Source organism: Lagopus leucura, unplaced genomic scaffold (assembly GCF_019238085.1).
Source record: "Lagopus leucura isolate 7727_CA_CO unplaced genomic scaffold, USGS_WTPT01 Super-Scaffold_100001, whole genome shotgun sequence".
NCBI lineage: Eukaryota > Metazoa > Chordata > Aves > Galliformes > Phasianidae > Lagopus > Lagopus leucura.
The window spans coordinates 43,812,227-43,836,961 of record NW_024962262.1 but is presented as its reverse complement, the minus strand read 5'-3'; the positions used below and the strand labels follow the sequence as shown (position 1 = coordinate 43,836,961).

Below are 24,735 nucleotides of genomic sequence, written 5' to 3'. Positions count from 1 at the left end.
CCTTGTTTATATTAATATATTTACTGCACAATTCAATGGGAAGCCTATCCAGTACATCATAGGGGCACAAGCTCTGTTTCCTGCTTTCACAGAAGAGCATACGGGTTGCTAGCACAGGAGGGACTTCTGCATATGCGAGCATCTTGATTTACCTCTGGGTCACAAGTGTCACATAGAACAGCAAGGGTTTTTCCCCCCCTCTTAAATATGCCTCCCTAGGAACAGAGTGAAGCTTCTAAATCTGGCATTCACTGAGAAGAAATGAGTGGACAGATATAGAGCTTCTCCTGCTGAAAGCAGCATGCTTTCTCAGTGATCCTTCAAAGGTGGGCTTTTACCATTTTGGTCTTGGAGAATGGATTTGTAAACTCATATTACTGAATATGGAGGCAGTCTGCCACGGTTGCTTTGTGCTCCAAAACAGAGACCTGACCTTTCTGTTGTTTGTCACTGTACCAGGACCACTATGTGCTACGCAGAGAGCAATTCCTGAACACAACGAAGATTAGAGAGAGTCTGCAGTGCCAGGCATGTTTCTCTAAGCAAAGCATGAGATTATGCCATTCAGTTTGGGATTGCTGGGGGACAGTGTTATTCTTGTCTCACAGGAACTTTCTACTGTCAGCAGGAAGGTTAGTGATGGAGTATGGAATAGAAGTTATGCATATAAACATGCAGATAAGTCTCTTTTGTTGTAGGTCCTGCTGATTGTTGGGGAAAAATCCACTATTTTTGTGTTGTCCATCATTTGCCAGGGGCTGTACAAGTACTTGTTGCAAAACCTTGAGCTGACCAGGGTGCCATAGGAATCTGTGAAGTCTTTATAAGTAAGCCCTTCCAAGGACTTAGAGTCTCTGCAACTTAAAAGCTGTGTGATTTTCTTTTTTTTCAAGGTATAAAGAACAATTAACAATATCAGAAAGGAAATTAAATGACTTATTAATAATTTTCTGCCTGACCTCTCATTTCCCTGAAAGTGTGGATTTTGCATTGTATTCCAAATCTAACCACCAGTATTCTAAGAATCTCTTCTCATTCCTGTTTGCTTTCTGGGATTGATACCATGCAAGTAAGCCCATGAAGCCATAGCCAATGAAAAACTTCATTTTTATTACATTTTATTTTACAGTGTTAAAATACACGTGTTGCATTTGCCACAATGAATAAAATAGCAAACTTCCAGGCATGATCAAATTTGATCTGTATCGGTGTAAAAATATTTTGAGTTAGCCAAGCCAATATCGCTGTACATGATACTGTAACGTAAGTCACCAATCCTTAAGTCTGATCCTTGAATATTAGATTAAAAAGCTCAGACTAAAATATAAAGTTTTCCAGAAAGAAGTGCTTTCGGCGCTGGGGTTTTTCAAGAGTTGTTTTATTGTCTTGTCTTCTCACCAAAAGCAGGATTGTCATTCTGGACTGAATTCTTGTTCTGTGCTTCTTGAGATGATAAAGAAGTTAATACTTCACTAGGGTAGTGGTGTCAATCATAGCTTTGCTCTGACTTTCTATAGCCAAATTGTAAATAGCAAGAACATTAATTTCTCCAGCACTGTGTAATAACCTTAAGTACAACTTAAGCTTACATCTGATTCAATAATTTCCCAGAACAACACTAACATAATTAACATAACCAACAATAGGTTCAGGTTTGTCTGTATTTAGTGCTAGCTTCAGCCAGCCATTTCAGAAATGTTCCTGATCTGAAATAGTGAGACCTGAAATATACTGATCACCTGGGGTGGGGTGGAACTCATTTAACCTTTGGCATCTATGGAATAAATGTTTACAGTGAAGCTTACTGTGCTCTTTAGTTCTCTCAGCTTAAAATTCTCTTTAGTAGAGGATAAATCCCACTGCAGACACCTGCACTTGCACAGGTATATCCCAGTGTGCTGGAAGCACTATACGAGAAGGAAAAATTGAAGCAAAATGGAAAAAACTGACACAAAGAATGACATCCCAGAGTATCTCTCTTGTAGTCATTTAACTATTACATTTTCTTGTTCTCATAAAATCACAGAATAGTTTAGGCTGGAAGGGACCTCACAGCCCACCCAGCCCCAACCCGTGCCATGGGCAGGGCTGCCCCCCACCAGCTCAGGTTGCCCAGAGCCCCATCCAACCTGGCCTTCAGTGCCTGCAGGGATGGGGCACCACAACTTCTCTGGGCAGCTGTGCCAGAGCCTCACTGTCCTTTGAGTAAAGAATTTCTTTGTAACGTCTAATTTATTTTTTTCTCTTTCAGTTTAAAACCATTTTCCCCTTGTTCTACCACTATCAGACTGTGTAAGAAGTCAATCTCACTTTAAGTACTGGAATGCTGCCATGAGGTCTCCCCAGAGCCTCCTCCAGGCTAAACAAGCCAGCTTCTTCAATCTTTCTTTGTACCAGAAGTTCTGCAGCCAAAGAGCATCTTTGTGGCTGTCTCAAGACCTGCTCCAACAGCTCCACATACCTCCTGTGCTGGGGGCCCGAGGCCTGGGTGCAGTACTCCAGATGGAGCCTCACAAGGACAGAGTAGAGGGAGACAACAACCCTCCTCTGTCTGCTGGCCATCCCTTTGTTGATACAGCCTGGCATATCCTTGGCCTTCTGGGCTGGAAGAGCATGCTGTGGGTTCATGTTCAGCTTTCTGTCCATCCAAACACTCAAGACCTTCTCTGCAGGGCTGCTCCCAATGAGTTTTTCTCCCAGTCTGTACTTGTGTCTGTGATTGCCTTGACCTGAGGGCAGTGTCTTGTACTTGGCCTTGCTAAATCTCATTAGTTTCTCATGTTCCCATTTCTCAAGTACATCCAGATCCCTCTTGATGTCATCTCTTTCCTTCTGTTGTGTCAACTGCACCACTCAGCTTGGGTGTCATCAGCAAACTTGCTGAGGGTACACTCAATCTCCTCGTCTATGTCATTGATGAAGATGTTGGAGAGGGCCCCTGGAGGACACTGCTTATGACTAGCTTCTACATGTACATAGAGCCATTGACAACAACCCTCTGGCTACAACCATACAACCAGTTCTTTATCAATCAAGTAGTACAGTCTTCAAATCCATCTCTCTCTATAATTTAGAGGTAAGGATGTGGTGTGGGACCACGTAAAAAGCGCTGCGGAATTCCAGGTAGACAACATTAGCTGCCTTCCCTTTGTCTACTGATGCTGTCACTCTATTGTAGAAGACCACCTTTTTGTTTAATTATACAGTGAAAGAACATGGGTGTTTTACCCAGATCCAAGTTTGTGCTTTGTCAAGTTAAAGTACAGAAGCCAAACCTTCTCTTTTTAGTTAGTAGTTTAGTTTAGTAAGTGCGTTGAAGCCAAGAATGGTCAGGCCCTTCAGACGTCTGCATCTTCAGCAGGAGCAGCACATGCTGCTCTAACTCCTACATGTGCAGCGCAGGGAGTGGAAAAAACAGCTAGGTGAAACTCCAAACATCATTTTCTCCTGGCTGTCTGGCAAACTCCAAGCTTTTGTTGCAGTTTCTGGAGTTTTCTCTCCTTTAATAGTTGGCAGAACAAGAATGTATTCATCATGCTGAAACCAGAGATAAACCTGAATAAACAAAGCACCAAACTGTTTTTTAAGCAGAACTGTGTTGATTCCTTTTAGAAAAATGTTTAATTTGTTTGAGATATTGTCATGGTTCTATGTTTTTTGTTTTTGTTTTTTTGTTTTTGGGTTTCAGTATTCCACATCAAAACATCATGTAGTGTACGGGACATTAAAGTGTCACTGCCCCAATTCCAGCTACCTATCCCTGTACATTACAGAAGTCACGGGATCTGGCCCTTCCGGGTGGGGGGGGGCGCTCTCTTGCTGCCTGGCAGTGGGTGCTAGAGGGTGCTTTCCTGGCCGTTCCAAGCTTTTCAGGTTTGAATCGGTCCCGGGAACTCTCTCTCTCTCATCTTGTCTGATTTATTAATCTCAATTGCAATTAAATTGTATCTATTGTGTTATCTTGTATTCCGATATTATAGTAAAATAAGTTTTCCTCCATAGATTATTGCCGCTGTTCTTTTCCTCCCTTCCTTCCTTCCCATTTTGTGGGACTGGGGTGGGGGGGGGAGGGCAGAGGCCTGTCGCCCCTGTCACGGACATAGATTGATCTGGTCAAATCCGTGACAGATATTTTGACAGTCTCAGCTTAATCATCACTGCCAGGGGGAGATGTAGCTCAGTGACGGTTTCTGTAGATGCTGCAGTTCTCTTAGTGGTCTGCACAGTGCAAGCATAGGACTGGATGAATACAGTTGTTCTGCCATGCAGTAAAAGCTTCCAGGTAAAGTCTCTGATAACGCTTCATAGAACTGCTAATTTAGAATTAGAACACAATGAAAATGTTAATTAGAGAGTATTGCTATTGTGAGATTACTCATTATTCTCCCAGTCTGTACCACCTCTTGCTATATATATATAATAACTTTCATTCTGATTCTCTAAGGAACCTGGACTTTGCTTTGTACCTTGGAGGTGAAATATTGAGCCAAAACTGTTGAGAAAGGAAGAGTGGTCTTTGCTTCAAAACTTCTCAAAGTGCAGTGCAGACAAGCAGTATGATGTGGGAATGCAAAGATTCCTTCATGCATGTTACCTCGGTGCTCCCATACCACAGGAATGTGCTGTTAGCCCCTGGCTAATATATTTAATTGCACATTTATAAGGCAATATATGAATTAAAAATAGAATAATATAAAAAAGATAATACTACTGTGTTTGACCTCTTTATTAACATATTTTATGTTCATATTTTACAATATAATAAGTTATATGTACAGCATTAAACAAAATTATTAGAAAGTAAGATTTGGCAAGATATACAGGGTTTTTTTGTTCCTGTACATCTTTTGTGTAACAATAAAAATACTGTATACTAAATAAAATAATGTTAAATAGTCTGTGTTCACATTGGCACCATTGATTTCAAGACCCTCACTTTTTAAGGCCCAACAAATGTACAAAAGAGGATTTCTTTGGCTTCTTTTAAACAAATGAGTGATGCGTACTATTAAATGAAACATGAAATAATGGGGATAGTCAACTGAATAACACTGCAGTTATACACTGGCACAAGAGAAGTAGAATCCTCCCATTCTATTTTTTTTCCTTTTTTTAGTAGCAATAGACTGAATCTGCAAATGTAGGGTCTTGGAAATCTTGTTGAAGATTGCAGAGCTGTCAGCAAACCTCAGAATCTTACTGAAGCCTGTTGAAGTCTGTACTAATTTGTCATTGATTTCAAGATAGCAAGAATCCCATCCATAAATTAAACATCAGTTAGCCAGTTAAATATTCAAATAAATGCAGTTTGCATCTTCCTTTATAAGAAAAGTCAAAATTCTCCTCAGATTTAGCACATGCAAATTAACAAAGAGTGAGTTAACGACACTGAAGAAATGGTGAAAGAACAGCGAGGAGAGGTTTTATGTTGCAGTATGTACTTTCTCTGCAATACAGATGAAGTGCTGAAAAGATCAGTAAATACAGACGTTAAAGGGTGATACTAAGTGTTCAGCACAATTATGATACTATGATAGGTAAGATCTGGTTATTAATGGAATTAATGCAATGCTGGTTACCAATGTCAGAGTTAGAGTTAATATTTTTCTCACAAAATTTTTTTTGGTCGAGCAATTTGGAATTGAAAAAGTGTAGGTTGGTAAGTGATGGTACTCTCCATTTAGTGATTAAACACTGAAATCAGTCATTGCTAATTTTAGCTACAAATTAAGGGCAGAGATTTGGCATCACCTTCTGGATTGGGATCTAAACAAGTTCACAAATGTTTTGACAAAGAAAATCAGAGTAGCTAACAGGAACAAATAATGGGATTTTTGTTGTGGTTTTTGATTCTTTACCTTCCAGAAGAGCTAATTTCCATCTGTGGGGTCTGTGCTCACATTTCAGGTTTGATGTTAGGAAAGATTTCTTCTCTGAAAGAGTGGTGAAACACTGGAACATGCTGCCCAGGGAGATGATTTAGTGGGGAAATATTGATGGTAAGTGAATGGTTGGACTAGATGATCTTAGAAGTCTTCTCCAACCTTGATGATTCTATGATTCCATGTTTTACGTGCACTGGAGCACAGCATTTCAAAGCCACTTGTTTCTGTACTTTCCAACTATCTAAAGAAATCTACTGTTTTTGCTCTCAGCGTCACACGTGCCCAACTGTTGTCTGAATATTCCTCTGCTTGAAATATTATTTGACATACAGATGTCACTATTGGAAAGTCAAAGTTGTGTGTGCACAGTTTGCATTGCTTTTTTTTCTGGTAAGGAAGAGAAAAACTTGTTGCTCTCCTCTGCACTTGTGAGGGATCACTGCCAACTCACACTGCCCTTAGCCAACTGGTTTGTCTGCAGAGTGTGCAGTTTGAATTTACAATTTCTGAAATGAGGGTATGGACCACGAGTGCATTTACATGCATTATATACAGCGTTTAGAAGCGCTTCCATCTGTAAATTATCTTGGAGCTTTTTTTCATATACTATAATTAGTTGATCTGAGGACTGTGTATATACACCTATGCACATACTTTTAGATTTAATAAACCCATAGGGAATATAGAAAATGAAACTGGTTAAATATTAAATGTGTTAGAGCTGATAGAAATGTAGGTGCCTAATGTGTATTAATGGATACTGTGGCTGTGGTGCCATTGTTGACTGTAACTGCTAGACCAATGGTTGACCAAAGCCCCAAGAGATAAAACCATCTCCGGCGAGCAACTCAACAGCTTGCAAACCAGGCAGGAAGGGCAGCAGCAGGCATATCTGCACATGTACTCAAAAACAGGCTGCAGAATTCATGTTTTTGTGTCTGCTTATTGTCAGTAACTGCTTAACATAATTTTTTTGTTTCACCACCTGTTTCATACCAAGCTTCTTGGGAGAATTCTGTTCTTGTTTTGGTAGATGTATAACTTCATTTTCGTAGAAGTAAAAGAGAAAAGCTTCCCATTGGTTACCAGGAGTGATTATGTAGAAGAAATGGTCTCTTATCCAAAGTCTCCAACGTGCTGCTGGCTGGGATCATTGTTCTCAGAGGTGTTGTGGGAGCACAGGCCCCAGCCAGGCCCATCAGGAAGTCACTGCTGGTTCAGGAGCAGGCATTGCTTGTGCCCACTCCAGGATATCTGCACACAGAGACTCGACAGCATCCAACCGCTCAATTTGTACCAGTTTGGTGAGCAGTTCTGGGATGCTGTAGCCTGCTGTGCTGATGCGGTCAAACAGCTGCATGCCATCTGTCATGCCACCAATTTCGTCCCTCTTCAACCCGAAGCTCTCAGCAAGGTGACGCCACGTTTTCACTATGGCCTTCTCGGTGTTGTATGTTGAACTGAGCATTCGGCTGGTCTTCTCCAAGCAGTCAAATGGCAGCTCCGTAGGGCTCAGGCCTGCAACATGAAGGGTTCTGGTCAGACAGCTCTGTGTACAACTCCTGGCTGTTCAAAGAATTTCTTAAAATACTATTAGCAATAGGCACAGCTAAAATCTTCAAGTGTGAGTTCATGATAGGTATGTTTAGCTCCAAACAGGATAGGTATGTTTAGCTCCGTATCTCACCTGGAAACAGTAGGCTACAACATTCACAGAATAATTAAGAGTAAAAAGTTTGCTGGGGAAGAAGTACTAAACAGGCTGTGTGCATTCCTATGGTACTGCCCCCTCCTGCAACAATTCACTTGCTATGAGGAGTGTATTGGAAACATATCCCTCATGGGCTCCATGAATACACCTCTGCATGTCCAGCACAGCATTTGAGTCAAGAGCTCTGACCCTTCCATGACTCTTTCAACAGCAGCTGCTGTAACATCACTGTAATTGAAAGTTGCCCTTGTAGGAATGCAAAGAGTGAGGTGCAGCAGACACCAAATGCTTGCAAGCATAAAAGTCCCTGCAAATGTTCGCTTGTCACTGCTAACACTGAATCTCTAGAGATTATTTATAAGTTTCATTCTGTGAGGAAAAAGTTATTCTTTCTCATACAGTTTTTGTTTGCACTGCTGATCACTGTAGTTTTGTACACTGTTTCTGAAAACAGTCTTTTGCTTCTGTAGTTTTCCTGCTTCACACACAACAGCAGTAATTTGATGGGAGATAGTGCTCCCTGAATCACAGAAAACTTGTTCACATGTGTGCACACAAAGTATGTGAGACAAAAAAAGGTAAATGCAGTCACGTCCTCTGTACTGCATGAACATTAGTTTGTGTATCTTCTGCTGAAACACTCCAGCTAGCCAAGTGACAAAGAGGGTTAACATGGACAATGCTGGCCTACTTGGAAACTGCTTGTTGTCATGAGAAGTGGGACAGCTCTTAGAGAAGCAGAGTAGGTCAAGACTTTTGTCTGAAACACAATCCTGACCCTCCACAAATCACACTTTCGTATTTGGACCCAACTTACACTTTTTTATCCATGCAACTAAACAGATAAACACATTTCCTTTAGGTGAAAAGGAAAGTTCTCTGCAGTTTGGTCCGTGTGGATGTCCACATCACTCTTGCATCTCTCCATCTGGAGAGCAGCTGTGGTGCACAAACCCCAACCTGAACAGCTTTGGAATCAGGGCAACATAGTGCTTCCTGCCAGACAAATCTGCCCCCAGGAGCTTTTTCCAGATTTGCACTTTCTTTCCATGAAACTGTCCTTTCCATAGGAAAATAGAGGGATTTACATTTTACAGCAAACAACTGTGATTTAATTTTGTGCTTTTACAAGAGGCACAAGTTCTGTACACTCACCTTCTGCAACGTCACATACGTTAGCGTACACATCAAGTATCTTTTTCCTTCGACTTTGAATCTAAAAGAGAAGAGACTTGTTGCATTATTTTTTTGGCCATGAGAGTAAACAAATGGCACACAGTAGTACAAAACCTCTGGGAGACCCTCCTTTCATGGCTCAAGAGATTATCACATCATGTCTCAAGGGTCATTTTTGAAGACTGGTGGAAGAGGATGCAACAATCCTGCAAAAAGTAAACGTTTCTGCTTTGGCTTACCACTGCTTGAGAACTTTCTTTCAATCTGTTCTTCTTTTAGATAGTGTCTTTTCTACTCTAAGTGCTTCTGTGTTTTGTTTCTCTTTCAGACTGAAGGAAACTCCAGATAATGAGGACAAATTCAATGTCACACGGAAAAAATGCAAGGGATTTCCAGTTAAATTGGAAATCAGACTGAAATTGCCTTCATTCAACAGTGTAAGAGAACTTTAGAGGGGATCACCTTTTCTGTCTTTTGGCATAAAACTGCTTACTGCATTGCTGATTGATTAGATATTTGCTTCCACAATACATTACTTGTGTGAATCTGAAAGATTTTATAGAGAGACAAAAAATCAGTAGCAATTTAGACAGGGAAAATTTAAGGTCGAGGGTGCTGTCATCATTTTTGACAAGAAAGAGTGTCAAGCTGAAAACTTGACATCTTCTAAGCTGAAAATGGACATTTTGATGTAGCTTCATTTAGCCAAAATATTCTCAAGGTTTGGCCTTCGATTCAGCATGGATTGAAAATAAATGTCAAAATGTCAGGAGTTCTCAGGGGCTGGAATTGTCATCTCTCTGCCAGCTTTCATTAGGACTGAGTTCTCATTTTGATAGGATTCCAGCATTATCTCTACAAATTCACCGCTTTTCACTGCAAACCAGGATGAAAAAAAGCTCTATTATTTTCACTATTGTTTTTTAAAAATTTGTTTGTTTGTTTTTGGTTTTTTTTTTAGGAAGATTTTTCCCATTTTATTTGGACTCTAAGTGGCAGGACACATCAATTACTTGGATTAATAGACTTGCAGCTGGAGACAACAAACTGGCTGCTCCACCCAATGCCTGTTTCACAGTATGCCATTTTACAGGGAAATGCAATACAGACATTGACTTATTCACAAATTCTGGGTACAGTTTACACATGCTAATCTTTGGGATTCTGATGTACATTTGATAAGCTGTTTCAGACGCTTATAAACAGAAAAATTTCTTTTAAAGGAATTTGTTAAAATTCATATAAGACAATGAATAGGTGCCTATTTTCATTCTCTCTTCATTTTTAGAACAAGGAATGAGGGTAAAGAATTTCAAGCAGAAGCAAAATTACTCAGGATGATCTTTTTGCCTGAGCCAGAAGATGGGAAATTTTTAAAGCTTTTGATGGAAGCAAGCAGGTGGATTTGGGTTTGGTGATCCTCCATGTGGTAGCACCTTGCATAATGGTTTTTGGTTTAACCAGAGCAGCGTTTGGTAAGAGCAGGTCTTCGACTTTCTTTACCCCTCTCAAAAAGCTACTTAATACTCTTTCTAGTACTAGAAATGCTATTCAGTCTCTAGCCTCAAGCAAATTACCGCTTTTCTAACTTCTGGCAACTGGCTTAGATGTGAAATCTTAGGTATGGGCTGGGGAATCTTGATGTAATCTGCACTTTCATTGACAACTTTGTCTTCAGCCTTGTTAGCAGGCCTCCGCTCATTAGCAGTATGTAATGACAGTAGCTCTGAGAGAAAAGCTCAAGTTTCAGATGTACTTACGAGATACCTAAATTGCTCAGGAGAATGTAACTACTATGTATAGTCCTTAAAAGGAAAGCTGTTTCTTATTAAATGTTCTGAGTTCCTACTTGCCCAACTTATATAATGTAATTCTAAGCAAGGGCATACAGAAGTGTGATAATGTTGGATTTTTACAGAGACCTCATAAAACTGAATTTTAAAATAGGAATGTTAGAGTAGTAAGTTATTTTCAGATAGTCTGACTAACTAACTACACACAGAAAAAACATCTTTCTTAGGCTGAGACTTTGTGTGTCTGGCTTCAGCTGAAAAATGAGCTTTTTTAGAAAATCTGAGAACCATCCCAGCAAAGTAAAACATGCAAACAAGATGCAATTTCAAACCTTTTTTATTCTTCACAACATAGCATCTCCCTCATGAGGAAAGGCTGAGAGACCTGAGACTCTTCAGCCTGGAGAAAAGAGGACTGAGGGGAAATCTGATCGGTGCTTATAAATATCTAACGGATGGGTGTCAAGTGGATGGAGCCAAGCTGTATTTGGTGGTGGCAGAACAAGGGGCAACAGGCACTAACTGGAACACAGGAAGTTCCATATGAACATGAGAAAGAGCTTCTTTCCTTTGGGGGTGACAGAGCACTGCTTGGATGCTTTCCTGTGTGACTTCACAGAATCACAGAATCACAGAATTGTAGGGGTTGGAAGGGACCTCCAGAGATCATTGAGTCCAACCCACCTAGGAAATCTGCTTTAGCAAAACTCAACAGTCTCCAGAGTTCCCTTCCAATCCCTACAGTTCTTAGATTAATGATACCATTTTGTCCTAGATATTGCTATTTTTAAAATTATTTCTAAAGTTCTAAAAACATACAAAATGTCAGAGCAAATGCTTTCTTTTTAAGGGCAGATTCATCTTAATATAAACTAAACATTGTGTGGGTGAGGGAGTGCCTAACCCTGCCTTGAGTAGCCTAAGTGAGATAAACTGCCCTGAGCAATACAGATTCAGCAGGAAGAAGTGAGGGCCTTCCACAGCAAAACAAACGGTGCATTTACATTGTCCTTAGGAGCACAGGAGTGATCTTAAGCACATATGTGTTTTTGGAAGTTACACACACACACACATACACACACACACACACACAAACAACCCACTGAGCACAACTTCAGATATTGCTGAAAATTCAAAGGCATAGAAATAGCCATGCCCCTGAGTCAACACAGGCAGATGCTATGCTACTGTGTGACTTCAGCCCCACTGTCCAATTATTTTTCTGTCTGATTTTCTGTTGTCAAAGTAGCTTTGGGGTTAGTTATATTAGCATTAACTATACTGGGGGTTTGCTGTTTACTTTTTCTTTCTTTAGACTGTGAAACATACAGTGCAAAAAAGCAGAGTTACTTCTTTTATAGCAAATGTGTTTTTCAACCCTGAAGAGTATTAATACATCTACACAGACACGCTCTTCAATATTCAAGGAATTTCATATGCCGTTATGCAAATGAGAGTCAGTAATAAAACTGTCAGAAGAAACTCTCTTGTATTTTGTGGATTAGTTCTATCTGTGTGATAGTGCATTTTTTTATAGTTTGTATCTTGTTTTCTTTAAAAAAAAAAAAAGAAAAACAAAAAAGAAAAAAAACCCACCATCACCACCAATAAGAACACAGAAAGCAACTTCCAAATTTGAAATCTCAAAATTGCCTTACCCCTGTTGATTTATTGCTTGTAGAAGATTTATCTCTGGCCAAATGCACTAAAGATAACAAGCATCTCTCTGGTGTCCCTTGCTTGTCAACTGCAGCTTCTTCATCACTATCCATGCTACGACTTAGAAGTCGTTCATTCTCAGAAGATGCATCGTTTTCACTGTAAAATGAAGGATAAGGTTGTCTTAGTGAAGTCTCTCATGGTTTGACTCCAATGATTTCCTTTCTGCTATCCCAGAGTAATGGAATAAAAATGTTTTCCATTTTTTATTCCCCTGAAATCCTGTGAATGTAACCGCATTCATCTTCTGAGGATATATGTGCAATGCTCACCAAGTTGCACAATCATGCTTATCTTGCAAGAATCCTTCCATAGAAGGACTTCCCACTGAGGACAGTGTTTGCCTCAGTGGAGTTCTGTAATTCAGCACAGAATCTCTGTGGGCTATAACCCAGAGCACATGGTGCTCAAGGTAATGTTTCAATGCATGATGGCCTTGGTCACTTCTTCCAGAAACTAACCCCTGCAGCTCTTTCATTCACACATTTTTCCTTGATCTACCAGACTAGAAAACTACTTCTACTTTGTTCTTCATGAATTTCTCTGTACCAGGATAAATGGTGACTCTACCCCTTTCCTACTTTAGTCAAAATTGAAAGCATCTTTTTTTTTAACCTACCTTTTAGCAGCCTTAGCTGGAGTTGCTGTAAGTTTTTCAAACTCTTCTTTCTCAGAGAATATCACAACGTTATCTGCAGATAAACAGTTAGAAAAATTTACATTGGAAATGGGTATTCCAACTGGTGTTTTGTCTGAGGAGCTACCTTAGCTGGCAACCTTGCTGCAAATGGAAATCTCTCTGCTACCTTTTGAATTGCTATCAGAGGATTAAATGACATTCTGGAAGTACAAATACTATTACAAGAGGGCTGCTCCAAAAATAATGCCTCCTATTTTATGATGTTGGCCCACAGTATCAAGAGGTGGATGTTGGTGGTATGGCAAAAGAAGCTGAACCTTCCTGCCAATATCCATTACATGTTGTTGTTGTGCAACAGGTGGCAGCAGAGGGGTACTCTGACACAGCAGCATCTGACATAGAAGTGCAGATGAAACAAAGGGGTGTCAATGAATTCCTCCATGCAGAAAAAATGGCACCCACTGACATTCATCAACACTTGCTTAAAGTTTATAGAGACCACACAGTGAGCACAGTGAGGTGACAGGTGGTGCATTTCAGCAATGCTGACAATGATGTAAAAAGCAAACCATGTTCAGGATGGTCATGCACAGCTGTCACACCACAAAATGAAGAGCATCTCAATCAGCTCATCAGCATGAATTGGTGGATTATGACCAGGGAACTGTCTTTGGAGCTGAGTATCAGTTTCAAGGTTTTGGAAACAATGACGGCAATACTGGAATATTGCAAAGTTTGCACCAGGTTGGTCCCACTGATGCTTGTACAGTAACTGAAAGAACACTGTATGCAAATTTGACAGGACCTACTGAACCAATCAATACTGGGCAGAAGGTGACAGTTTCCTGGACTGCTTCATTACCAGTGACGAGACATGAGTCACCATTATGAGCCAGAATAAAAATGATAGTCCACATAGTGGGAACATGTGAATCCCCCACTGAAGAAAAAGTTCAAGATGCAGCCCTCAGCAGGTAAAGAGACATGCAGTGTCTTTTGCAGTAGGAAAGGAGTGGTCTTTCTGGATTTTCTAAAACCTGGACAAACCATCAACTCTGACTGCTACATCGTGACACTGATTCTAACTTCCAACATCAGGCCAGAGAAGAAGACAAAATTTCTCTTGAAACACAATAGCACCAGGCCGCACATCAGTTTGAAGACCATGGAGCACATTACAAATCCTGTCTGGACTGTCCCACAGCACCCACCATATAGTCTAGGTTTGGTGCCTGCTGGCTTCTATCTGTATGGGCCGATGAAAGATGAACTGTATGAGCAACAATCTTCTAGCAACAATGCCACTGTAGCAACTGTGAAACAGTGGGTCATTTCCACGGGTGAAGATTTTTACAAGCACAATATGCGGGCTCTTGCTCATTGCTGGTGAAAATGCATAGCTAATGGTGGTGACTATGTTGAAAAGGAGTATTTTGTAGTTGAAAATTTGCTCTATCAAGTAGTGTTTTTGTGCTCTTTGTATCTGCTGCAGTTTCCATGGAAATAAATAGGAGGCATTACTTTCAGATCAACCGATGTACATAATTATTTTGTAAATAGACATTGAATGAGGGAATTGTAAGTAAGAGAAATGTAACATGAATACTTAAGCCCAATGGCATCTTGGATAGAAAATGTAAAACTAAAGCAACTTATACCTTGTACTTCTTTCTTCTCTTCTTGTGTATTAGCCTGAGCTTCAACATTTTTTACTGAGTGGCTCTTGCAACAGGCTAGAATGTGAAAATAACAATAATTATTCTCAGAAGCAATCTAAAATAGTATTTGCAGCAAAAGACTTGTGCTGAACAATTACCTTGAGCAGAAGGTTTGGTTTTCACAATGTAAAACATTATGATGAGGACAATGGCAATTGCCATTATGAATATGGTAGACATTGCAATTATCAGAGCTGTAGCCAGATGTCCTTGTCCTGAAAGGTCTGCTGGAAAAACAAAGAAGTATTTTTTGTAAATAATCAACTCTTCAGACCAAAGAATAGTTAACAGTTCTCAGTCCACACTACCGTTAGAATCTGCACTCTCATTTTGTTGATCTGAGTCTTGTTTAAGCATTGCAAAACTAAACGCTACTTCTCAAAGGGGAACTATCTAATAATTTTCAAAACTGTGACTTAGGCTGCAAGAACAGCTTAATAGTATTCATTCATATTCATATTCAAAAATACACATATTCAAAAACGTGATCAGATGACTATACAAAGATACAGGAAAGATACAGGGGATGGTATTACCTGCTGATAATACAAGAAACTATGTGTACGCAGGAGTAGCAGCGTTCCTAACAGTGAACTAGTGAAATAGCACTTAAAAGAAAGAAAAACAAACAAAAAATACTAAACCAAAAAATCCCCACAAAATGGGCTGAGAGATAAAAGGTCCATTGATATCTCTGACTGCCTCAAAATCTTTGCAGTAAGGAGAACACAATGTACTTGTGGAATAACTAATTTTTTTTTAATAGACTTAAAACACAGCATGGCTGCAGGGTGAATTTAAAATAAGATATGCAGAAAGACTGAAGCAGAATCTGGATGGACAGGTCAGAATCAAAAACTCGTGAAAGAATGCAGAAAATGTCAGGTATACTAAAAGGCAGGAGAATAATTTTTCTGAAAACATGATCTTCAGGATCTTGTTTACAGACAAAACGACCAGGAAGATCAGTGTGGTCTGTACCTCATTAACTGCATCCTTCCTGTTACATGTACTCTGTTCAAACATTTTAAAAACCTAATAATCATAGTGGAGAACAGTTTAGAACAGTTGGGTAAGAGACTGGCTTTAGTCCATTTTTTTGCCACCATTCTAAATGAGGCTTTGCTGAGGCGCAGTGCCCTATCTGTATCACCACAAATAATGTGCTAATTAATTGCTGGCACTGCCCACTAATGTCCAAGTGCATTTTAAGTCCATCCTCCTAGAGCAGCAGTATTGATTAGCCAAGAAATAAAAATTAATTCTGAATTGTTTTTAATTGCCATCTGAGAAATCTGGAAAGAGTGGCAATGAAATTCACAACAGATACCATCAGTTCAGTCGCACTTTTGCTGATACTATTTTTGAGACCAACAGCTGCCGCATTCAATCCAGGAATGTCTTCTTACCTTTGTGAGCATGCTGGTAAGGTGAGAAGGTACTTGTGCCAGAGGTGCTTGGGAAAATGGCTGAAATGCCAGAGGTAGCCCCTGCACCTGCAAAAGAAAAACAGAAATGCCATAAACTTCCACACTTAGTTCATATAGTCAAAGCAGTATCTTAGCCCAGGTAAAGAGAGCCTTGGCTTTTCTTGATTGCATTTCCTGTTGGTTAGCAAAGAGCCATGAATTCACCGTGACGTTTTGAAATGTTACTAACCCCAGTATGCATTGCTGGCATGTTGAAAATTCTATGTAGAAGACAATTTTGCACAGCATCTAGAAGGAGGAGAAGTCAAAGCTTGTGAGCTGTTATGAGCATAGACAAAACTCATCACATGAATGTTCTCATGGTTATCCTTCACTAGCAGGATCACCATGAAACTCTGATAGTAAGCAAGCCCTCACAACCTCACAGGAAAACCTAGCAAAAGCAACAAGCAGGACTGTTGAATGTCCTTCTGTTTCATGGAGCTGCACTGTCGTAGAAGGAAATACTAGAATTTCTGCCATCTAGCTGGATAATTTGTTTCTTATGATCCCCTCCTAAATCTGTATCCAAGGGGGAAAAAAACCCTCAAAAACAGTGAGATGAAGTACCTCAAGCACTGTTTCTTGCAGGCAGAATGAGGTTGTCCAGTGGAGATCTTCCTTTGGTAACTTCTACAGTTCGGTTTAAAAGTTAGCTAATATTTTTATTAATCTTTCACATGTTGCCACACACCATATTTTCAAAGCAGTAAGCCAAGTCATAAACTAACATCTTTTCACAATACTAGACAATAGTGAATATTACTGGGAATAAGGTTGTTGATGAGAATGTTGTATGAAAATACAGGGTGGTATTGGCATAGAATTCCAAGAAAGGCATGAAAACATTGGGTTTGGAAGAAAACATTCTCTTGATTCTCAAATAATTTTTCAAATAATTGGTGAGGAGGTTATGCAAACAGCCACTATGAACAGCCAAGGAAAACCATCCTCTGGCTGGGAGCAGGGATAAAAAAATCCCTTCTGCTTTATATTAGCTGTGCACAGAAAAAATCCAGTGATGACATTTAAATTCAGCAGACCTAAAGCCAGAAGACTGCTCCAATCACACAGTACATGGCTCAGCAAGCTGGTGTGGCAGCTAGAGTAGCTGAGAACTCACCAAGCCATTCTTTTGACCCAGTAAATATCACAAGAAATTCGACCCACTAGGTAAAGCTGACAGGAAATTAAGTGGCCTGGAATGGTCTGAGAAATGTTCCATGGTTAAGTACAAAGAAATGTACATGCTCTTCAAATTAAGAATAATGTTTTCCAAAAAAAGGAAGAAAAAAGATATTACCTAACATAAAATGTAGCTGCATGTAGTGAATGCAAAGTGTACATTCTTAGTGTCCACAAAGTACAAGTTGCAGATGTCTTCAAAAGATATTTCCTTTAACAACGGTAAAATTTCTTTCAAAAGTCATTTCTTGAAAGGAAATGAACTCATTTATTATGAAAACTGAAGGAATTTTTGAAACTGACAGAGTGTTTTCATAAAGCTTTAAATGCACTAATTGGTTAATTCAGATGCTTTTACCATTATGTAAATGGCAGGCAGATTGCATATATCTTGATTCCGGTCCCTTCCCTGAAACAGTTCTTGGAAGAATTATTTATAAGTTCCAGAACCTGCAGCACAGCAGTGGAGCATCTACACATCAGTAGATGAAGATACCGTCCCTCTGTACTGGAGGTTAAAGACAGGTACTTTGTAAGATTGCTAGTAATTCTTCACAAACTGAAATGAATCACACTTCATTTCAACCTTATATTTACTCATTTCAGCTGAGCACTGGAAGCAGCCTAGTCAATGGCCAATGCTGCAGCTAGAGACAAGTCTGTTCTTTCATGTCCACAGCTACTAGGCTTATGCCTTTTCTTGCCATCTCCTGGCAAACCCAATTACAGACAATTGCAATTCTGTGCAGTTCTTACAGGCTGCAACAAGTCAACAGCAGCTTTCTTTCCACTGCCTTTCAATTAATATGGCAAACTGCTCTGCTCTGTCTGCCTGCAGTTTATCTAATAAGCTTGAGTTCATCTCCTTTATAAGCAGGGTTTATCATACTCTCTGTTCCTTCATTTGAAAAGTGGAGTAATTGAAGGATTTCTGCCTAATCCTTCAATCATTCAATCACTTGGTATTGGTAACGTAAGGTTTTTCATCTGTAGCAGGAAGGAGAGCCTTGGTGGTATGTCAGGGAGCAGCACTTCACAGGAATGGTAATGGGGAAGGCTGTCTATTTGTCCTTCAACATTACTGCCACCCAGCTCTACCCACATGAAGATATTGCGTGTTGCCCACTCTACACACACTAAAGCTTCTCCAACACACAAGGGTGGTCATTTTCATCTTTGGAAGAGCCTGCATAAGGAATTTTCCTTTGGTTACATGGGAATGGGGCTATGGTGCTTCTGTGCTGTCTATCATGGCAAGAGGTAGCCTGATGCTAAAACTCAATGGCCTTGCACATATGCCTGTGTGGGAGTTAGATATTATGCATATTTTAAGTCTATTATCAAATTTAATAATTTGATATATTCATTATGAGCCAAGACTTTTCTTTAGATGTGGCTTAGAAACAAGTGCCAACTCACGCACCTGCACTACAAGGGGAACCAAAAATGCCAGCTTCTGCAGAATTTCAGTTCATGCCTTTTTTCATTTGAGCAAAAAGAAGCAAAGTAACAAATAGAAGCAAAGCAAAGCAGTCTTGAAGTACACCATGACTCCAGTGTCAGCTGTTCCTGTGCACATCCAGTTTTGTGTTCAGCTACATTATTAACTTTGGTTCCAATACAGATGACACTAACACAGTCTATGAAGACTTAGAGCTCGGGGAGAGACATCCTAACATGATACAGCACAACATATGGAAATAACTCTGTTTTAAGCCCCAAAAAAGAGTGATGGCTGTAATATAGCTGTGCAAAGGAGTGGTTTGTATTCCTAGACACCTGTAAGTAATATTCTAGGAATGTGATAAAGACACTAGGAAGAAGGCTTATCAGTGAAGCTTTGCCATTTTTTGCATTATGTTTTTATTAAAAAAAGAAAAAAGAAAAAAGATATCAGCAGAGTCTAAATACTATTTCATTAAAAAGCAGCATATGCTGATTAAGAGAACAATTTCACCTATATTCAGATTTGAATATTTGTTGTTGTTTGTTTCTTTAACTGGAAAGATAGCTTTAACGTAAATTGCCATGCAGACAGCCATTCGTCCCCACAGTGAACAAATGCAGGATAGTAACATAACATTTTTGTTCTAAGGAACCATTCTGCTTTTTGTAACAGGACTATTGCTGTTGTTTATGTATCTCAAGACAGATTTATAGCAAGAAGTGATGAACAAATGTGCCAGATCTGTGGGACGAGGAGGGCACAGGGAGGGGAGGGTTGCCCAACATGCCCTCTCACAAGTGTTTGTGCCTGGAGGAAATCTGGTGCAGCAGGGACCATATGTGCTTCTGACATATGTTGCTGTAAGTGGCAGCTTACTGGTCCGTGCAAAGGACTGCTGCTCCTAGCTAGCAACAGCTTTTCGTGAAGTTTATTTAATACTTAATGACTCACTATAAAAACACACAAAGTGTGTCTGCAACAGACTACCAAAGTGATCCTGAAATACAAAGTGTTTAAAAAAAATGCCTTTTTGCCTCTATGTGTCTGCTCCTTGCTACTGGGAGCAGTTTGCTGTCTCTCCTTTCGCACCCCACTTCCCACAGCCATGGCCCATTTATGAATGGCAATCCATACTTGTTACTGCCAGCTGAGCTGTGCCTGCAGGCACTGTGGCCATTTTAAATGGGTGAAGTAAGATAAAGCACCCACGCAAATTAATAACCAGCAGCCTGAAATATGAGATGGAAAAATATATTACATTGAGTTGAAGTTCAATAAAGGTAGAAAGTTTATGGCTGACAAACTAATCGGAAACTAGGTTATAACTAAATCTGGTCATAAATAAAGACCTAGCTATTTAGAAAGCCCACATCAGAATTTTCAAATTAATGTCAATCTGTATTCAGGTACTTACAGAAAAGGTTTTCAAACTTAAGGGAAGAACTTCCTATGGAAACCCTGTCCATTTGAACAGTCATGGAACTGAAGCTGCTGTCAAAATCCAGCTGCTCTTCAAGGCATCTACATATGGACTTAGTAAACAAACATTATCCAACTCTAATAATATTGCAAATCACATACAGCAGAAATTATCTCAGGCACTGAAGGACTACTTGAGTGCTTTGGATTTTCCTGTTATTTCCAGGAGATATAAAGAATAAAGGCAGTTCAGTTCAATATTTACTGTAGCCTCAGGCAGATTCTTCAGTTAGTTTAGATAGTTATTAAATTGGGAGGAGCGAGAAGCAAACAAATTCCCTGGTTTGAACCTTTTAAAACTCGTGATAACCCTAACCCTAATTCCTACAGACTTTAGTTTCAGATCTGGTCATTCTCACTGTAAGGAGCCACTACTGCTCAGACACCTAAAGACATACTTTATACTCTCATGCTGTGTAATGTTTTTAACTTTAGTTTTTGTCTCCCATTATTTTGCTGGGGCAGGGAAAAGTGCTGAGGACAGTAAGATGTATGGCCTTAGCCTGACAATTTACTGTTTTGTTTAAGATTTACTGAGAGCTTTAACTGTACAGTGCTATTATGTTGCAGGTAGATGTGCAGGGACACCTCACACTTGTGAGAGGGAATGGCCCAAAGTCCTCAGAGTTTTCAGGTGAGCTGCAATTGCACCAGATGCCCTCCTGCATGATACCCAATGTTACCTGGGCTCAGCTTTCCTGGCTGCTCAAGAGGGCAAAGTCCATATTTGATCCTCAGATCTTTTCCCTGGAAGGTTTATGGCTGAGGCTGGCCAATTTTCTCCCAATATTAGGTATAGACAGGCCCTGAGGGAATGAGTACAAGGCCACACCACCAGTGAACAATAAAGCACTGCCTTCAGTGTTTCTCCTATTCCACATGTAAAGAGGAATGGGGTGTTCAGAGATCAAACGACTCAAAAATAAATAAATAAATAAATAAATAAATAAATAAATAGTTTGTTAGCTCCAGCTAACAAGCCTATTCATTTGTAAGCCTAATTTGAAACAGAAGGAAAATATCCCAATGTTGATCGTATTACAAAAGGACAAAACTGGCAAGAAAAGAAAATTAGTGATGTTTCAAAGATTGGAGAGTTAAAACAAAAACCTATGAAATAATTATTTTTCACCAAGGCAAGTGTTTTTGATGTTAGGCTTGCTTGTGTTATACGTTTCAATTATGGAGGCTCAACCTTAAACATGTGGGTATAGAAGCGACCCCTGAGGAGGGCTTGCTGCACTGAGCCCTCAGCCTGTTAGTAACTTGTTCTGTCTCATCTGCTCAGCTGGTTTTGAAGTCCTAACGATACAACAATAGATACCATCTTTTATGTTTCCAGATGCTATTCACTCTCTGATAGTTCAAAAATAACTTGACTACATTTATTTTTTCTTTGTTCTCTTCCTTTTTTTTTTTTTTTCTCCTCCCTTTTGTCTTTTGCTAAGCCACTACTGACTTACTTAAAAACTTACACAAGTTGATCATTACAACTGCATTCATGCCTATGGCCAGGAAAAATAAATAAGAGGAGTTAGCAGTATGCTTTGTCCACGTATACACAAGAACACATAGAAAAAGAAAACCCCCAATCACTTGCTGAAATTCCCTACATCAGTAGTTTGAGTGGATAAGTGTTTACATATTTGTCTTAATTGGGTAATAATGACTTCAAAATATAATGTTCAAGATTTTCTAGCAGAGTTTGGTTTTGTTTTTCTCCATCAATTTTGAACTTAAATGGCAAATATCAAAGTTCAAACAGAAGAGCAGTTAACACACATAAACTGGCTGAGAACTGCAGCTGCTCAAAGATAAAGATAACATCCCTTCCAGCAGCAGATGCACATCTGCCAGAGAAAACTCCATGTAGGTTAAATTCTTCTGTCTTTTGCATATCCTTCTACATTGGATGAAAGCAAAATAATAACCAACAGCTCTGCATATTCAAAGGCCTCAAGTGACTTCAGTTCCAAAACTGCTGACAGCAAATCCAGCACCATTAACTCTGGGAAGCCACATCTTAAAGTGTTTTGGTGCTCACTACCTGCAATACATCATCCTCCAATTTGCAACAGAAATCTGCATCCAGTAGCTGCTTCCCTTACCCTCTGCAAAGCTGATAGTTATCGCAGAGGTAACACATCCCAGTTCAGTGTCAGCATGGGTCACGGATGGCTCACAATGTTCTTCATGCACTGCTGAAGGCCTCACATTCAATGTTTTAACACTGTGCTCCTCTGTGCCCAGAGGCTCATACACAGTAGACGTGAGGGCCCAAAAGTCTTACAGAGGCATTTCACAGTGCACAAGACATGAAAAATTGAAATCCTTATGGAGATGCTTACTCATTTCAGAAGACAAACTCTTTTCCACGTAAGGAAAAGCCTTCCTGCATACATAGTGGACATCTTTGTGCTCACATAAGCACACTCTTTGTTCCCTACCAGCACTTTTCTCACAAGCCACCACCAAAACCTGACATTCCTCACAGGGCACAGAGAATTACTGCTTTTATCTTTCAGTCCAGAGTGAGATTTTCGGCACTGCATTCTGGCGATACAGTTATCTTGATTAAATATCTGACCTCTACATGTCTCTCTCTCCTCCCATTCTGATCCACGCTACTTGTGCTTTTTCCAGTTCAGGTCCCTTGAGAAGAAAAAAATAAAAGCAACATGGGCCCATCGTGGAGTTTCTTTCTCACCTCCCATACCCTTTACACTAGTATTTCCAGATGTTGGGACATGGGGTGTTCATCTTGTTTCCTCAGCCATTTCAAGGTTTATTGACTGTTTAGGAGATGAAAGTTGCACAGCAGGCTCTTGGAGTTGAAAGCTGTTTGTTTATCCTTTGATCAAAACCAAATATTTTTCTACCAGGTAGAATGTATGGTGAGGTGAGGTCTTTGAGCTTTCCCTGCAGCAGCACACATACCTAGCTCAGTTCTTACTCTGGCCCTATGTAACAGGAAGATCAAGCAGCTCCCAGACAGTATTTTTCCAGCTAAGGAGAGCACCACTGTCCTTCAAGTCAGTCTCAAACCTAAGGAAGGCCTAAAATGGGATTCCTCTGCCTTAATTTTTGTGTCTAAAAGTATTAAAGCAGAACTTGTCACACCTGGCTTCCTACTCATGTAATTTGCCACCCTTGTTTCCCTGCAACACTTTGGGCCACCTCTCTCCAGTTACATGAAAGCATTTGGAGAACAGGCAGTTCTGGGGAGCAGCACTCTGGAAAACTTTAAAAGGTTGAAGCTCCTGAAGGCTGTTCAATGCTACTTTGAAGTCTCAGTAAAGGAACTGAAGAGGCCTGGGGCTGTATGGACTTTGTTAATACTTCCTGGGTCCTCCATCATGACAGTCAGAGGGAGAAGCAATGGCCACCAATAGGCAGAAGTTCTGAGTATAGGAACCATTCATACCAAAGAGCTGATATTATTCTTCATGTGACAAAAATCACGTTTGCTTTGGGGCTACATGCTCAGAGTGCAGAAGTTAGATTAGTTTGGCATTTGCAAACCTCAAAAAATTATGGAGCTGTGCAACACTGACATGATAACTTCTCTTTGACTGGTATGATTTGATGGTAATGAAGCATGTGGTAAATAAGGTAATAAGGTTTTATATTTACTTATATTTAAAGTCTTTTGCTAACACCAGATTTTGTGTTGCCTGCACAACAACAGTGAGAAAACATTTCCTTTAGCAAGACTGATTCTCCATTTGGAGTACCAGTTTTTGTCTGTGAGCCAGGAAGGCACCATTACAAACAATATCCAGAAGTTTAGACATTATAAACCAAATAATCTGATCTCAGTGATTTGAGTAATTTGGATTTTTAAAACCTTTCTGGTCTATTCAGCAGTTGTAATCAAATGGCTAGTTTCATGGATCTAACTAAAATGATAACATTTATTATTGCCAGGACTAATGTTTGCTACATGAGTATTCAGGCAGTTTGTAGGCTATCTAAACTACTCCCAAAGATAATATATTTATTCTTGTGTTGGTCAAGTTAAAAATGCAAGTGGTTAATCAGTTGTATAATTCACATTTCCCTTGCAAATATACATTATATATAGTATCTGCCAAATACTCCCAAAAAGGCAAAAATTTGTGTTTTGAATTGAGCAATAACTGTAAGACCTTCAGGTAGCTCCATGCCACATAAGCAAGCTACAGTATGTTTATGCTACTAAAAGATCCATTTCAGCGTGTGCTTAAGACAGAGTATTGGAGCTTAAGAAGTGATTCATCTCAAATTAATCCTACTATCTCATGCCATCTTCTATTTTGGAAACAAAGCAAATCTGGGATAAAACGTGCATCTCTATACTGGCTGGTGGCATCTCAAGGAACTGTTGAGATGAACACCCCACATCTTGAAGCAAGACTTGGCATGCTGGAAGGGCAATTTCATCGAATCATAGAATGGTTTGGGTTGGAAGAGACCTTTAAGATCACCTGGCTCCAACCCTCTTCCTATAGGCAGGGACACCTCCCTCTAGACC

At 39.8% G+C, this 24,735-nt stretch overlaps 1 protein-coding gene across 3 annotated transcripts in view; it reads right to left on the bottom strand.

Moving 5' to 3' along the window:
• Positions 1-5,995: 5,995 nt before the first annotated feature.
• Positions 5,996-24,735, bottom strand: part of EDAR (ectodysplasin A receptor) — a 70,645-nt gene continuing 51,905 nt past the window's right edge. For 2 of the 3 annotated variants that reach the window (XM_042867445.1, XM_042867443.1), the window contains exons 6-12: positions 16,052-16,138; positions 14,741-14,869; positions 14,583-14,657; positions 12,904-12,976; positions 12,224-12,383; positions 8,752-8,812; positions 5,996-7,403 (exon numbers count right to left, since the gene is read on the bottom strand). In XM_042867445.1, the coding sequence (XP_042723379.1) occupies positions 7,084-7,403; positions 8,752-8,812; positions 12,224-12,383; positions 12,904-12,976; positions 14,583-14,657; positions 14,741-14,869; positions 16,052-16,138 (905 nt within the window). In that variant the 3' untranslated portion in view covers positions 5,996-7,083. The remainder of the gene's footprint in view (positions 7,404-8,751; positions 8,813-12,223; positions 12,384-12,903; positions 12,977-14,582; positions 14,658-14,740; positions 14,870-16,051; positions 16,139-24,735) is intronic. The other variant, XM_042867444.1, reaches the window with a different exon arrangement.